Source organism: Electrona antarctica, assembly GCF_951216825.1.
Source record: "Electrona antarctica genome assembly, chromosome: 8".
Taxonomy (NCBI): Eukaryota; Metazoa; Chordata; class Actinopteri; order Myctophiformes; family Myctophidae; genus Electrona; species Electrona antarctica.
Genome location: NC_136789.1, coordinates 31,215,133 through 31,231,682, shown reverse-complemented (window position 1 = coordinate 31,231,682; position 16,550 = coordinate 31,215,133). Strand labels below are relative to the sequence as shown.

Sequence of the window (16,550 nt, the reverse complement as noted above, 5' to 3'; positions counted from 1 at the left end):
GTCCCACGGTCCATGTGAGGACGCAGGTCCCACGGTCCATGTGAGGACGCAGGTCCCACGGTCCATGTGAGGACGCAGGTCCCACGGTCCATGTTAGGACGCAGGTCCCACGGTCCTTGTGAGGACGCAGGTCCCACGGTCCACGTGAGGACGCAGGTCCCACGGTCCACGTGAGGACGCAGGTCCCACGGTCCATGTTAGGACGCAGGTACCACGGTCCATGTGAGGACGCAGGTCCCACGGTCCATGTTAGGACGCAGGTCCCACGGTCCACGTGAGGACGCAGGTCCCACGGTCCATGTTAGGACACAGGTCCCACGGTCCATGTGAGGACGCAGGTCCCACGGTCCATCATGTTAGGACGCAGGTCCCACGGTCCACGTGAGGACGCAGGTCCCACGGTCCATCATGTTAGGACGCAGGTCCCACGGTCCATCATGTTAGGACGCAGGTCCCACGGTCCACGTGAGGACGCAGGTCCCACGGTCCATGTGAGGACGCAGGTCCCACGGTCCATTTTAGGACGCAGGTCCCACGGTCCATGTGAGGACGCAGGTCCCACGGTCCATGTGAGGACGCAGGTCCCACGGTCCATGTGAGGACGCAGGTCCCACGGTCCATGTGAGGACGCAGGTCCCACACGGTCCGTGTGAGGACGCAGGTCCCACGGTCCGTGTGAGGACGCAGGTCCCACGGTCCATGTGAGGACGCAGGTCCCACGGTCCATCATGTGAGGACGCAGGTCCCACGGTCCATGTGAGGACGCAGGTCCCACGGTCCATGTGAGGACGCAGGTCCCACGGTCCATGTGAGGACGCAGGTCCCACGGTCCATGTGAGGACGCAGGTCCCACGGTCCATGTTAGGACGCAGGTCCCACGGTCCATGTGAGGACGCAGGTCCCACGGTGAGGATGCAGGTCCCACGGTCCATGTGAGGACGCAGGTCCCACGTTCCATGTGAGGACGCAGGTCCCACGGTCCATGTGAGGACGCAGGTCCCACGGTCCACGTGAGGACGCAGGTCCCACGGTCCACGTGAGGACGCAGGTCCCACGGTCCATGTGAGGACGCAGGTCCCACGGTCCATGTGAGGACGCAGGTCCCACGGTCCATGTGAGGACGCAGGTCCCACGGTCCATGTTAGGACGCAGGTCCCACGGTCCATGTTAGGACGCAGGTCCCACGGTCCATGTGAGGACGCAGGTCCCACGGTCCATGTTAGGACGCAGGTCCCACGGTCCATGTTAGGACGCAGGTCCCACACGGTCCGTCATGTGAGGACGCAGGTCCCACGGTCCATGTGAGGACGCAGGTCCCACGGTCCATGTGAGGACGCAGGTCCCACGGTCCATGTTAGGACGCAGGTCCCACGGTCCATGTGAGGACGCAGGTCCCATGGTCCATGTGAGGACGCAGGTCCCACGGTCCATGTGAGGACGCAGGTACAACGTGGAGATTCATTCTGAGACTTGGAGTACAGTCCAAGTCCAAGATGGCCTGCAACAACAACAACAACAAAAACAAATAAAAAAATAAATAAATCACCACTTAGATAGACATGTACGACAACAACTGCACGTTCCAAAATAATCCTCTTGATGATACAAATCCATATCGTTGTTTTTTTAATTCAAGATAAATACTGTATACAGTGTCTGTATATTGTGTGCGATACATACATACAAACACATGCACGCACACGCACGCACGCGCGCACGCACACACACACACACACACACACACACACACACACACACACACACACACACACAGTACATACTGTATGTACTGTATATATATAATGACAACTGCCATTTGTATTTTTGTACATATAGAACCAAATGTGTTGCAAGAGTGTGAATGTTTGACAGATGTTTGATACTTAGATCCGCCGTATTGTACATATTATTCTCATATTCTAGGCCTTATGTTTGCAGCCGTCTTTATTAGGACTTTTCACAAGTGTGTAAGCTTTGTATGAACAAGATATAGGCTGCGTTTTATTTGTTCAGTATTGTGTGTAGACTAAAAACAACCGTCGACAGTTAGTTATAAGACAACAGTAACTAATATTATTAACGGAAGTCAAACTTGAACCAAATGGCGTTTTGAGATTTTTGTCCCCAAATCCCGGGGGTGCAGTACTTTAGTTCGACTAGTCATTGGTGCGAAAAACGACAACCCACCTCAAACCCTAACCTAACCATAACCGCAAGCACGGGAGCAGGCGCTAGTCCGAGGTGCGGACGCATGTCGAACCAATGCTCCGTCGGACCATAGTACGCCTCCCAAGTCCCGGACACAGTTTCTCCAACACTGCAGCACTTGTATATAAAACCGTTTCCCTGGAAAGAGATTAACCTGCTGCTCTCCTGTTAGCCTTATGGTGTCGTACGTTGCCAAGTTAAGGTGAACATATCTTATATTCTCGTGCGATAAACACTACTGCCACAACAACAACAACACAGGAGCTGTGTAACAAAGTAGTTTGGAGACTTTGACTGAATGAGGCAGCGACGTACACAACGAATACAATGACAACAATGCCACCAATCTCTGTCTGAAGTCTGTTGTTTTAGCCACTTTTCATTGCTATTGGTTTCAGGGAAAGAAGCCCTTTAAGACATGCATTCTCTAACTTCTGCACATTGTTGGGAGAAGCAGTTGCTGTCGACTTGTCTGAAGTCACGTGCACGTGTTGGTCACCTATGCAAGAGAACTCTATACTGTAGCTGCATGCTCAGCCATTTTGCTGTTCTTGTATTAGAGGTCAATTCAGATTTTTGAAGACGCAACTTGCAATGTGAAGGAACTACAAATGTTGCATGAGCAGGATGTGGTCAGAAAAGGGCCCTTAAAGGAAGTTTTCAGCTATTACAATATTTTTTTTTCATGAAAAAGAAAAGAAAACATCAAACAAACAAACATTAGTTTAATTGAGAAGGCCATTGTTTTAATCCAGTGCAAAGATAATGTATCATCACGGCACCACATTAAAATTGCATATTTAGTAATAATAATTATAATGATGTAATCGGATTAACATGAGGATAACATTGAGGCCATTTTGTATGGTGTTATTGATCACAAAGATAATAGAGCATGCACCTCCACTCTAGCCCAGGTGCTGGACAAAAGGCAGTACAAGAGGAAAAAATAGAGTCCGCAACACTGGTATGAAAACTCAGCTCTGGTTTATTTGAATCAATTTATTGATCACACAGCTCTTGGTTCATGTTTCCATACAGAGAGAGAGAGAGAGAGAGAGAGAGAGAGAGAGAGGTTGAGAACTGATTTACTAGTTACTGATCGAATGTTAAAAGCAGGGAGTGGATGTTTCCAGTGAGGTGTCAATTAGCCAACTGCAAACCAATTCTTCTTATCATTATTCAAATCGAGTGGCAAAGTGAGTTTAACGTCATTTAACATTGTTTAATACAATCAGATAGGACTTTTCTGTGTGGATGTATCATGGGCTGTCGAGGCCAGAAAGTAGTTGGTTTTTTTTGCCACTCAGTAGGCGTTCCTGCATAACTTCCGGGTATGATGATGATGTCACGCGCGTACAGTACCCTCTAGCGATCTCAGATGCTGAATATTGGCTTTACGTGCTGCTGCGCTAACATACTGAAACTCACACCCAAATAGAACACTGGTTCACACCTAACTTATTTAACTTCTTTATTTAACTTTGGGTTTTTTTTTTTACTTATAGTTTTATGACTCTATTGATAGTGTTTAATTCTGTGTTTGCATAGTATGTGTGCCTTTTGTAAATCTCTACTTTTGAGAATATATCTGAGTATAATTATTTAAAAAAAAACAGTATGTGTAATGAAAATCCCAATCAACCCATAATCAAAGCGTTATTTGATTACTTAAGTGTTAAGAATGACCAAATGGAACTTTCAGGGAGTAGGAAAACAACTCAAGTTATCTTGCGTTATTATTAACCACTCTGGGCGCAAAGTCACAGCATTCCATTACTAGATACATTCCCTGTTTCTCAACGTTTGTTTCGGGGGCCCACCAAAGGTCCAACTGGACCCCTTGACGGTTCTGTGAATCAAATGGAACAATTTTCTCATCTTTGGGATCCCAACCTAATAAACGCAGTAAGAATTATCTGTGAGAATTGAACTCTGTAGACTGTATACAGACCCGTAAGGGTCCATTTGGGTTCCCTGGCGGCCATGCGTTCAGTTGGAACAGATGACAGTATCTCTGCCAGGAAGTGTATATGACTGTATCATTCATGTACTGTATGTATACACAACACACGCACGCACGCGCACACACACAAACGCACACGCACGCACACACAGAGCTGCGGACAAACAAATACACAGACAGACACACAACAGGGATGAAGACATTATCTGGTCCTTTGCCTTCGGCCTGGCTGAGACAATGGGCTCCATTTTCGTCACCGCTAAACCCCTTATCCCTAAACTTCTTTGCCTTTTTTAAATATTTTGCAAAACATTTTTGAATAGCTAAAATAGCCAGTCTACAAGCTCACAACGTGTCAATGTAGATTGGCTATAGTTGAACTATTCAAAAATGTTTTTCAAAATATTAAAAAAAAGGCAAAGAAGTTTAGGGATATGGGGTTTAGCGGTGACGAAAATGGAGCCCAATGTCTTCGAGGTGTTCATGTTTCTTTGCAGCTGTATAAGTACATGTCATGAAGGCCTCTTTTTCTTTTTAACCTGCCTTTTGAAATGTGTATCATCATCGCCATGTTGGCTTGTTGTTAGTGTATCATATCAGTATAATGTCCACTAGGGAGGGTCATCATCGCCATGTTGGCTTGTTGTGTCTCATATCAGTATAATGTCCACTAGGGAGGGTCATCATCGCCATGTTGGCTTGTTGTGGTGGACATTTTTGTCAACATTCCATTTTTGCCCACGGACATACACCATGAGAGGACGATACTATTACCAGAAACACATGAATAGAGAGCCCCGAATGACCACAACAGGTCTGTAACTCTGAGAGTGTTCAAATGGAACCAAACAGACCCTTACGGGGCCGTTTGGTTCCATTTGAACACTCTCAGAGTCAAGGGGGTCTCTTCAAATGAAACATTTGAGAATCATCACTAGTACTAGTTGGACTCCTAATCTGCCATGGTGTCATGCTAAATAAGTGTCATACTATATTCTGGAGAAACCCTGGAGACTTGACATTCAGTAAAGTGGGTGTAATGGAGTGTGAAACAGAAAATCGGAACATTTCCCACGGACATGCCAGGTCTTGGCCTCCGTGTTCGGACATGTTGGTGTCAGCTGGTAATGTCTGCATAATATTATGACATACCGTCGCTGTCGGGTGGTGGAAACCTCGTATGTCCAAAACTGTTGACTTTTCAGGCAATGGAGAAAAACTAAAAGAGAACCTGCTGTGTTCCAATTGATCTAATGCGGTGGTTCCCAAAGTGGGGTCCACGGGGACTCCCAGGGGTCCTTGAGGGGGTTCCAGGGGGTCCCCAGCTAGATGATAATTAGGAACCAAATGGACCCTTATATGGGTCTGTAACTCATAGAGTGTATTTGTGCACTCTATGAGTTAAATTGACAATGTATATTTTACAATATACATTGAGGTCCCAGAAATAGAAATGCCATTAAATGGGGGTCCGTCCGTAGCCTATTGCATATCAAACTATGGATCCTTGAAATTAAAATGATTGAGAATCACTTTTTGGCCGATATCGATATCCGATATAATTAATTGCTGTTATGGCCGATAACCGATATTACCGATGTCGATGATCTCATTCTGTATTAAAAAAACTATAATAATTTTGTCCATTTTGAAACATGCATGTAACAGCCAGGGTATCTGCACTGCAGGCTTAGGCAAGTCAGATTTAACTTTAATACCTTTTTATATTTAATATTGTGAGCTTGTAGATCTGTTCAAGCTGTTACTTTGGGCTTGTTTATCAGTAAAGACAGACCGATTAATCGGACAGATTAGTTAACCGGTCTGATTGATTAATCGAACCGATGCCGATTAATCTAAAAACAACTAGAATCGGCCGATACGGATGTGTTTGCCGATTAATCTCTCATCACTAGGTAAAATGGCACATATTGTTCATCTGTGATCACACATTGTTCCTTGCATTGCATCACACAATTTCACAAGGTTTACACATTTTTTTCTTTGGCACATTTTGTTCCTGCTTTTATTTAACATGACACCTGAGAGACATACTGCTATTACTCTGGGCTTTAATGATTCTTTGCACTCTCTGAGAAAGCTTTAGTTTAGTTTTTAACATAAAAACTAAAGCTGTGTAGTGTGTTTACATTGGGTTACTAAAACAACAGTCTGCAGAGCTCTGTCTCTCGTTGCGTGCAGTAGAGTGGCTTTAGTGCAATAACATTATTATATTATTATTATTATTATTATACTCCAACCCGCAGTGTTTTATTTGGGGTACTACAGTAAGTATCAGGATTAATAAAAAGAAGGGGGGAAAAGTCATAATCTGTCATTTGATTTCTTTTTTTATTATGATCATTGTTAAATAAGGAGAAAAGGCTGTGCAATTTACGCTCACATCCCATGAGTGAGAGAGTGCGAGAGACAAGAGAGAGAATCATTCATCTGTGCGTTCCCACTAGCCTGGGTTCCAGCCTGAATCGCTGTGTTCAATCTGAAATTTTAATCTGAATTGAAATTTTCAGATTCAAAGTCATACGATTTGTCACACACGTTATCGCAGTGCAATTTGTTCTCTGCATTTGACCCCCATCTCTTGGAGCGGTGAGCCACGGTGTGCGCCGCGCGCAGGAATCATTTGATTCGTTGATTTGACCCCCCCAATCCAACCCATTGATGCTGAGTGCCAAGCAGGGACTGACCCCCCAATCCAACCCATTGATGCTGAGTGCCAAGCAGGGACTGACCCCCCCGATCCAACCCATTGATGCTGAGTGCCAAGCAGGGACTGACCCCCCAATCCAACCCATTGATGCTGAGTGCCAAGCAGGGCATTGGGTCCCATTTTTACAGTCTTTGGTATGACCCAGCCGGGGATCGAACCACCGACCTCCCAGTTTCAGGGCGGACACTCTAACCACAAGGCCACTGTCTGGTCACGGAACGCGGTGATTCGTTCCCAAATGAATATATACAGAGAAAATAATGGTAATGAATCATGACTAATGAATAATTACACTGTGATTTAGCCGATTAAACATTGTAGTGATTTGACAGCCATATATTAATCCTATATATGATTCACCCCTCAGTGATTCATGGAGTGGTTCTGAAAGAGTGGTCCTGGGACCCCCAGGGGTCCTTGGGGTGGGGGACCACTTCACCACTTTTCAACTTATCTTCATATAATTGGTCCTCACTAATAAATACCGCACATTTTTTTCCACTCAGTCTGTGTCTCATAGGAGGGCTGTGGGCAGTTCAGAAATCAGTCTGTCTCATAGGAGGGCTGTGGGCAGTTCAGAAATCAGTCTGTCTCTCATAGGAGGGCTGTGGGCAGTTCAGAAACCAGTCTGTGTCTCATAGGAGGGCTGTGGGCAGTTCAGAAATCAGTCTGTCTCTCATAGGAGGGCTGTGGGCAGTTCAGAAACCAGTCTGTGTCTCATAGGAGGGCTGTGGGCAGTTCAGAAACCAGTCTGTGTCTCATAGGAGGGCTGTGGGCAGTTCAGAAACCCATCGACATCGATGGGGAATCCAAGCTAATAGAAACTGTGGTCATATGTCCGTCAAATAGGCTATAACGTAAATGCCGTTGACAATGAAGGGAAACTTTACGTCACATGTAGACGAGCAAATCGGCTAACGAACCAATCACATACAATCCAGTTGTTCATGAGATGATGTATGATGATGTATAATGATAAGAGCGCCCCTCACTTCACACGGGTGTGATTTTTATATTTACTATCACTATCAGGCAGGCCCCAGGGCCCACATCATGTTTAAGTCAAGTATTAATTATGTTGTCTTTCTTTCTTTTTATGAAACTCTTCGCCACTAGGCGGCAGTGTTCCCCACAACAACCATTGCAAGGCAGCGTTGTTGTCTTGTCGTTGTCTGGGTAGTGTAGTTTCTTCTAGCCGCTACACGACGGGCCAATCACAACACGGCTTCCTTTCCCCACACACACCAGAGTAAATCTAGTAAGAGAGTGACGACACTACTAGCGTTGTTGTAACAATGGAATGCGGAAGTGCTCATTCTATCTCAATGGGATAGTTCCAAATATTTGGAACTATTAGACCATAGTAGCTCTACTAGATTACTCTGCCCCACACACACGAGCGCACGCGCAACATCATGAGCATGCGCAGTCGTTCACTTTTCTTTCTTTTACATTCCATGGGAGCTAAGGTAGTGCTGCTAGTAGGCTAGAGACTACAGAGGGGCTAGTAGTAGTAGTTAGCAAGGTGTTAGCATCGAGCCTTTTCAAACAGCGACGTGGCACTAACATACTCCCCCGTGTGAAGAAGTGAACCAACATGGTCATGGAGATAGTGGCCCTCATCACGCTGACCCTCATCATAGGAGCCCTGGTGGTGCTGGTGGCCAGCACGGTGGTGGCCAGCAGGACCAGCAAGGAGACGGACCAGGAGACACAGACACAACACAGCAACAACATGACAGCTGACACAGAGACCAAGGGTGAGGAAGACCTGATGAATGAATGAATGAATGCATGATGATACCTCCATCGCATTTGATGAATTGAACAAGGTGGACCCTCTTGTAAACAAGTGTAATGCTTAATTGGGTTGTCCACTCACAGTTAACAGTCTTTGTTTTGAGTTTGTGCTTGAAATGTACTGTAATTCTGCAAACTGTTAATAAATATTTCAATCAATCACTCAATCAATCAATGGGTATAATTTAGTCCATAGACTCCCTCAAGGACCCCTAGAGGGTTCCAGGGGGTCCCCAGCTAAATGATAGTTAGTTAGTTAGGAACCAAATGGACCCTTGTGGGTCTGTAACTCTGAGAGTGTACAAATGGAACCAAATGGAAAGAACTGAATGAATGAATGGTGATAACTCCATCATGGGTATCATTTATACACTCCATAGGCTCCCTCAAGGAGCCCCCCTAGGGGTCCTTGAGGGAGTTCCAGGGGGTCCCCTGCAGCTTAATGATAGTTATAGGAACCAAATGAATGGACCCTGAGAGTGTACAAATGGAACCAAATGGAAAGACCCTGATGATGATGATACCTGCATGGGTATCATTTATTTATACACTCCATATATACTCCATATACTCTCTAGGGGTCCTAGAGGGTTCCAGGGGGTCCCCAGCAGCGAAGTGATAGTTAGTTAGGAATCAAATGGACCCTTGTGGGTCTGTAACTCTGAGAGTGTACAAATGGAACCGAACGGAAAGAACTGAATGAATGAATGATGATACCAGGCTGCACCTCCATCATGATTCATGAGTATCATTTGTTTATACACTCCATATATACTCCGTAGACTCTTGAGGGAGTTCCAGGGGGTCCCCAGCTAAATGATAGTTAGGAACCAAATGAATGGACCCTCATGGGCATTTATTTATATAGCCTACTCCATAGTTACTATACACTCTCTGGCAGTCGTTCCCCAAACTATTTCATGTCAAGGACCCCCCCCCCCCCCCAAATTGAAACCAATTAGAAAAGATATGCCCATGTCCCCCAGTTTTACATGCATTTAGGCTACGGACCCCAGATTTCTATCTCTGAGACCCCCAATTGATATTGTAAAATCAATGTTAATTTAACTCTGAGTGTACAAATGGAACCAACATTGTTACAGTGATGAGTTACAGACCCATAAGGGTCCATTTCGTTCCAAACTATCATTTAGCTGGGGACCCCATGGAACTCCCTCAAGGACCCCTGGGGGTCCCCGGACCCCACTTTGGGAACCACTATACACGATGGAGTGTTAACATGGTGCCCTTCTGTCACTTGCCTTATATTAAGAACATGTAATGTGAGGATGGTGGTGATACTGCATATGACGGCCGGTGGTGACTGCACTGACTGAGGGACATTCATGCACATGTACTGTACTCCCTGGTATTTATTTTTACACTTCCCTGGACATTATACTTTACTGCAGTGGTTCCCAAACTTTTTCATGTCAGGGACCCCCAAATTGACACTAATTAGCCCGCGGACCCCCATTATAAAATATACGCCAGGGACCCCCAAAGGAGAAGATTTCTACGGCTCTAGCAGTGACTCTCAACCATTTAAATTTCAAGGACCCCCAGTTTGACATGCATATTAATCTACAGACACCCATTTAATGGCATTTCTATCTCTGGGACCCCCAGTAAAATCAATGTTAATTCTTCTCTGAGTGTACAAATGAAACCAAACAGACCCGTTTTACTGCTTTACTGTATAGCAGAGCCTTGGATATAGACAGAGTTACGCAAACTGCGTTCACTTCATTTGGGCTTCAGTCCAAAGGCGGCTCTCCTACATAGACTTCTATTGAGCGTGGGGACAACCAACTGGGACACGTCCTGGACCGTAAGTATAGGCAGAAATGCATTGGACTCAGGGCAACAGCCCAGCTTTAATGATCTTACTTAAATCCCTTTTATTTTTGATTGTTTTGTAGTAATAGTACAACGTAAACATTAAAGAGACTTGTTACTGTACAGTACAATACTAAAACAGTTGTCATGTTGCACACATGCTTAAAATTGCTCTTATTAGCGCCGCCCTCGTTGAAAATGTATTTCCAACTCCAGCTTGTCTCAGTTCAGATGCAGATGGCTCTGCTGTATACCAGTTACGTTGGTGGTAACTGTGGTGTCCTGTTGCACTGGTTCTCAACCTCTGAGAACGTTGCAACTAACTAACCAACTAACTAACTAGGCCCCCAAATAATCCCTCAAGAGTCCCTCTTGATCTGCACTTTGATTATGTGAGTGTACTTTGGATAACAAACGTGTGATTTCGAATGTGGCTGTGTGCATGGGGCCATGTACTGTAGGTTTCATTCATGAGGCGTGAATTTGTGCAAACTGCGTATTCAACTATTGTCAGTTTCACGATGGGCATCGCTGCATAATTGATGGTGTGATGGGTGTCATGGGTGGCAGCTGCTGCTGGTCAGCTGACTGCGCTCCATTGTCTGAAGAGCCGGTAAGTGTTGTGTGTGTCGTGCAATCATGTCACGTCCGGTCCAATGTTGTGAAGCAGGGGGTCTTCAACGGGGGTCCTCGGAGATAATGGCAGGTGGTTTGATTAACCCATTTAGACTGATGTTCGATTCTACAAATGTCTTCTAAATCCTACACAGTTTTCAGAAGACCCTATGTTTCTATATCAGTGCTTCTTAAACTATTTCATGTCAAGGACCCCCAAAATTATCTGTAATATGCCTCCAACCCCAATCTGAAAATATGTCGTTCCAGGGACCCCCCCCCCCCCCCCCCAGAAGCAAAGATTTGAGTTGAAAACGTTCGCGCTGAAAGAATATATTCAAAGATTTGCGCCACATTTTCACGATTTTTCAAAAACAGCAGACCTACAAGTTCATAGCGCGGCACCGAGTGCTGCGCTATGAGCTTGTAGATCTGCTATTTTTCAACAGCTGAAGCATAAAATAATGCTTAAAACACCAAAAGGGGTTCCCGTCCAAAATGGCTTAATAGAGCACCGAAGTCTGACGTCAATATCGGTAGAGGGCGCAAATCCACGGGTTCATGTACTTTGTATTTACATTGTAATCCCCATAGGGGGATTTTAAAATGCCTCCTGTGTTTGAACTATGTTTGAGAAATAAACATGTCACCCCGGCCGTTTCACTCATATGGATATGAAGAATCAACTGACTGAGAGAAAACGCTATTGTTACTGCTGCTGAATTAGTTACATTTTCACTAGAAACAGACTGTATCATATATGACACAGACTGTCGTAAACGATACAGAGACACCTCCCTGACAGTAACGCAGAGACAGCTTGTTTATTTTTGGACCACAATGCTTATAGTAGACGATATTAAGATGAATGTCTTCCGTGTGAACTGTGAACCTTGTGAAAAAGTGAAGCTATTTGACTAAACAAACGTTTTATGCCAGAACTTTCACATGGATATGAAACTAGAGGACAATAATCTGACTCCAAGTCTTTGGAATTATTTATTGAGCAAGTATACACACAGAGAGGCGACCATATTTATGCCGCCGTTCTACCGCAGCTAACCATCAGTCCACAGCAGTGTTCTATGGCTCTGTAATGTTCTACCGCAGCTAACCATCAGTCCACAGCAGTGTTCTATGGCTCTGTATTGTGAAATACTTGCAATGTATCGGAGACATTCTAGGGCTAGCCTTGGCCTGAAAAATGTTGAAGACCCCTGGTGTAAACAAAGGAAGTTAAGAACTAATACATTTAAAACTTTGGAGCATGTGCATTACATTCACCCATTCACACACGTTCACACACCGATGGTGGAGGAAACCATGCAAGGCAGGCACCAACCTGCACATCGGGAGCAATTAGGGCTTCAGCGTCTTGCTCAATGACCCTTCGACACTAACTCTGGGGGATCCCACAGGGAACCTCACGGTTCCCGTCCGGCCGCTGTACCGGCCACTCTATCCCTGAGCCAACTGCAAACTATGTTTTCTCCCGTGTCACACAACGTACTGTACTGCTGCCAGGCATTGTTTGTTTACCGGCATGTTGTGTTTCCCTGCAGCTGAAGACGGCGTCACCAAGTCCCCCGCATCCAAGAAAGGGAAACAGGAAAAGCAGAGGCCCCGTAAAGAGAGAGCCCAGCAACACACCTTTAGCCATCCGCTGTTGGCAGCAGCCTTGAAGGTAACACACCTTTAGCCACCCCCTGTTGGCAGCAGCCTTGAAGGTAACACACCTTTAGCCACCTGCTGTTGGCAGCAGCCTTGAAGGTAACACACCTTTAGCCACCCCCTGTTGGCAGCCGCCTTGAAGGTAACACACCTTCAGCCATACCCTGCTGTGAACTTAGTGAACTACACTGATGCTGTGTTCATACTGTCGATGATAAAAGCCCTGCGTGCGTGCATGTGTGCGTGCGTGCGTGTTACATTTCGCCTAACTATCTACAAGCATTCAATAGATGTGCTGTTTTCGGTTATTATTTTAAACATTTTGTACGGGTCAAACTAGCATTATATTTCATTCATACTTTTGTATAAAAAAGCAAGGGTTAATAAAGCCTCATTATGTGACCCCCTAAACAATTAACACAATATGTATTAAGTAACATTATGATTTAGTAATATTGTTCCTGCTGCATTATTGTTTAGGAATCCTGTGGCAGGATTCCTTTTTGTACTGTTTCACAAATGGGAGTTGGTCATACAAAATGTTTTAGTTGTGTGTGTGTGTGTGTGTGCGCGTGTGTGCGTGTGTGTGTGTGCGTGTGTGTTTCCTAGGGCCACAGTGGTAACGTGACGTGCCTGGACTTCAGCAGCAATGGGAAGTATCTGGCCTCGTGTTCGGACGACCGCACGATAAGGATCTGGAGCACCAAGGACTTCCTGGACCGAGAACACAAGTGTCTCAGGGCCAACGTGGAGTTGGACCACGCCACGATGGTCCGCTTCAGCCCGGACTCAAGGTTCTCCTCCTCCTCGCCAACACGCCTACAACCATTTCACAGCACATTTTATACTCCACGTGCCAATCATAGATATTATAAAAAAATAGATGCCTCACTGGCCGTTGCAGTTCATTGGAGCGACGTGTGTTAGGGCATTCACTTCTAGTCATTTTTACTAGTTGCCTAGTTTACTAGTTGACTAGTTGTTTAACTACCTATTATGTAAAAAAAAGAAATACAAAAAAAATGTTTTTCTTATCAACTAGTACCAACAAGGTCGACTAGTGGATTTACTAGTCGACTAGTTGCTTAATGCCCTAACCCTAACGTGTATCCAAATGAAGGCGGAAGTGCAGTGCTGAAGGCTTTTCTTTTTCTTAACAAATCTTTATAACAGTCATGACAATATATTACAATACAAAACAAGACAAAAAAATACAAACAACAAAGTTATTAATACAACATCAGAGCCAGGGGGGATTAGATTACTAACAGAAAACATTAAAGAGTGAACACAAAGCAACAGTTCTCCGCAGCTTTCTTATTTAGAAGTGCTGAAGGCGTTTGCTGAAGGCACGCTGCGTCGCTGCCCAAGTGACGTCACTCATGCGACTCCTCCATGTCTCTCGCTGTCACTCAAGTGACTACTGGCCAATCACAGCGTGCGCGTCTTTTCCGGGACTTATGTTTTACGCACGCGGAAGCTGCTCATTGAAGGCAAACGCTTTGCAAGGAATCTCGGGGGAAAATTGTGCCTTCAATTGTGACACGTTGTGACACGCGCCTCAGAGCCGGAAAGGGCGTCTACATTTATATGTCTATGGTGCCAATGACAACAGACACTAGCTAGCATGGTTTACAAAAGTATAGTGGTTATGCGCGTGACATCATTAATTTCATGTTATTTTGTATGCAAGTACATAGGAAAATGACAAATAAAGTGATTCTGATTCCTGATCATCATCCTACCCGGAAGTTATGCAGGAAAGCCTACTGAGTGAGTGGCAAAAAAACAACTTTCTGGCCTTGACAGCCCATACGTCCAAACAGAAAAGTCCTATTTGATTGCATTAAAAGACTTCAAACATTAACCCATTTAGGCCTGACCTCGAAATTCAAAAGAAATCTTCTAAATCCTCCAGTTTTCTGAAATAAATATTTTCACTATTTTTCAAAAATAGCAGACCTACAAGCTTGTAGCGCGCCACTCGGTGGCGCGCTACAAGCTTGTAGATCTGCTATTTTTCAATAGCTAAATTATAACATAATGTTTAAAACACCAAAAGGGGTTCCCGCCCAGAATGGGTTAAATTCAGTTTGTCACTGACTATGCCACTCGATCTGCCATTCACTTTATGCATGCCCTCAATTCAAGGATAACCCAACTCCACCCATAGTTATGTATAAAGTAAACTCCATATTCACATTGGAGATAATGTGTTTGCCCCATTATGTCACACTGAACTCACAACACACACACAAACCAAATACAAGAGATAACAAGGCCCTTTTTCCCCAGTGGAGCCTTGACTTCATGGTGAATGTTGGTTGTTGCGTCGCGTTGCTTCAGTCAGAGAGTGAACCGTAGCACTTACTCTAGCCTAGCTCCTTTAGATAGCACTTTATGTAGACTTAGATAGTATTTTAAACAGACTTATAGCATGTTACGTAGACAGCACTAGAATTGCATTTTTATGTAGTCATAGCACTTTATAGTACACATGTATAATATATAATATAGTATAGTATATATATATAGTTTCATGATATAGATATTCCACTGTTACGTTCTTAGCTTACGCATGTCTCATGATAACTACTTTTTATATATGTGATGTATGGCCATGCTTTTTGTTATTGCTTAATGTAAATCGCTCTGGATTAATAAGAGCATCTGCTAAATGCCTACATTGTAAATTGAACAATCCAAAAGCAAAGTAGAGAATATTTGCATTGAGGAAAAACGGGTCCCAAGATTAACGGCAACAAAACCGTATCATTAATCTGTTTATATAAACCGGCAGCATCTTTCAGAGTTTAATATATGTGTGTTTTATCCAGTACACAAATCTTCATATAACTCTACAGGGTTGTTTTTGGCAGAGAATTTCCATTTTACTTTTAGTCTTTTAGTCTCTTGAATAGTTTTCACTTCGTTTTAGTCACATTTTAGTCACCTGGAATGTTTTAGTGTTAGTCTAGTTTTAGTCGACTAAATCTACAGTTAATTTTAAAATGTATTTTAGTTGGCCTTGATTCCGTCGTAATGACTGTTTTTACACTTGCTGAAAATAGCAGATCTACAAGCTCACAACGCGTCGTAGATCTGCTATTTTCAGCATGCAACCAATGTGTAAAATGACTTATAGTGTCCACTAGTCCCTTCCTAACATTTTATTATAGTTTTTATTTGTCGACGAAATTGTCAGTATATTTAGTTTTAGTCATCATAGCTTATTTTTCATTTAGTTTCCATTTAGTTTTTGTCAGTGAAAAAAGGTAGTCGACGAACATGTTTCGTCTTAGTTTTAGTCGACGAAAACAACACTAACTCTAGTAGACCCACACAGTGACACATCAGAGTGTGCCCACGCAAAAGTGGGTGAAAATCACTTTCACCTAGAAAATCCATTCATTTTTTTAAATTCAGCTGACTGTGGAGACACATGCTGGAACTTTTTACTTTGAAATGTTTTATAGTTTCTGAGTTATTTAATTTAAACGCCCAATGCATTCTCAATGGCGAAAACACAAACTTTGGCACCACGTATAAAAAAATAAAAAAAACATTGTTATGATTATTATTATTTTTTTTCAAAGACGTCCACAGACGTCTTGGGCACTGCACGTGCGGTAATACCAAAGACGTCCACAGACGTCTTGGGCACAAAATGTGTTAAAACAGATGCTACTCTAGGTACAGTTGGGTCACCAGTGACTGACA

At 44.1% G+C, this 16,550-nt stretch overlaps 1 protein-coding gene across 5 annotated transcripts in view; it reads left to right on the top strand.

Annotated features, from left to right (window-relative positions):
• Positions 1-8,339: 8,339 nt before the first annotated feature.
• tbl2 (transducin beta like 2) overlaps positions 8,340-16,550 on the top strand; it is a 545,946-nt gene continuing 537,735 nt past the window's right edge. For 2 of the 5 annotated variants that reach the window (XR_013790621.1, XM_079507870.1), the window contains exons 1-3: positions 8,340-8,665; positions 12,722-12,843; positions 13,440-13,624. Coding sequence is in view for 3 of the 5 variants with exons in the window: in XM_079507870.1 (XP_079363996.1) it covers positions 8,503-8,665; positions 12,722-12,843; positions 13,440-13,624 (470 nt within the window). In the remaining 2 variants the exon portion in view is untranslated. Of the gene's footprint in view, positions 8,666-12,721; positions 12,844-12,938; positions 12,973-13,439; positions 13,625-16,550 lie in introns of those variants that run through there. The other 3 variants (XR_013790620.1, XM_079507869.1, XM_079507871.1) reach the window with 2 other exon arrangements.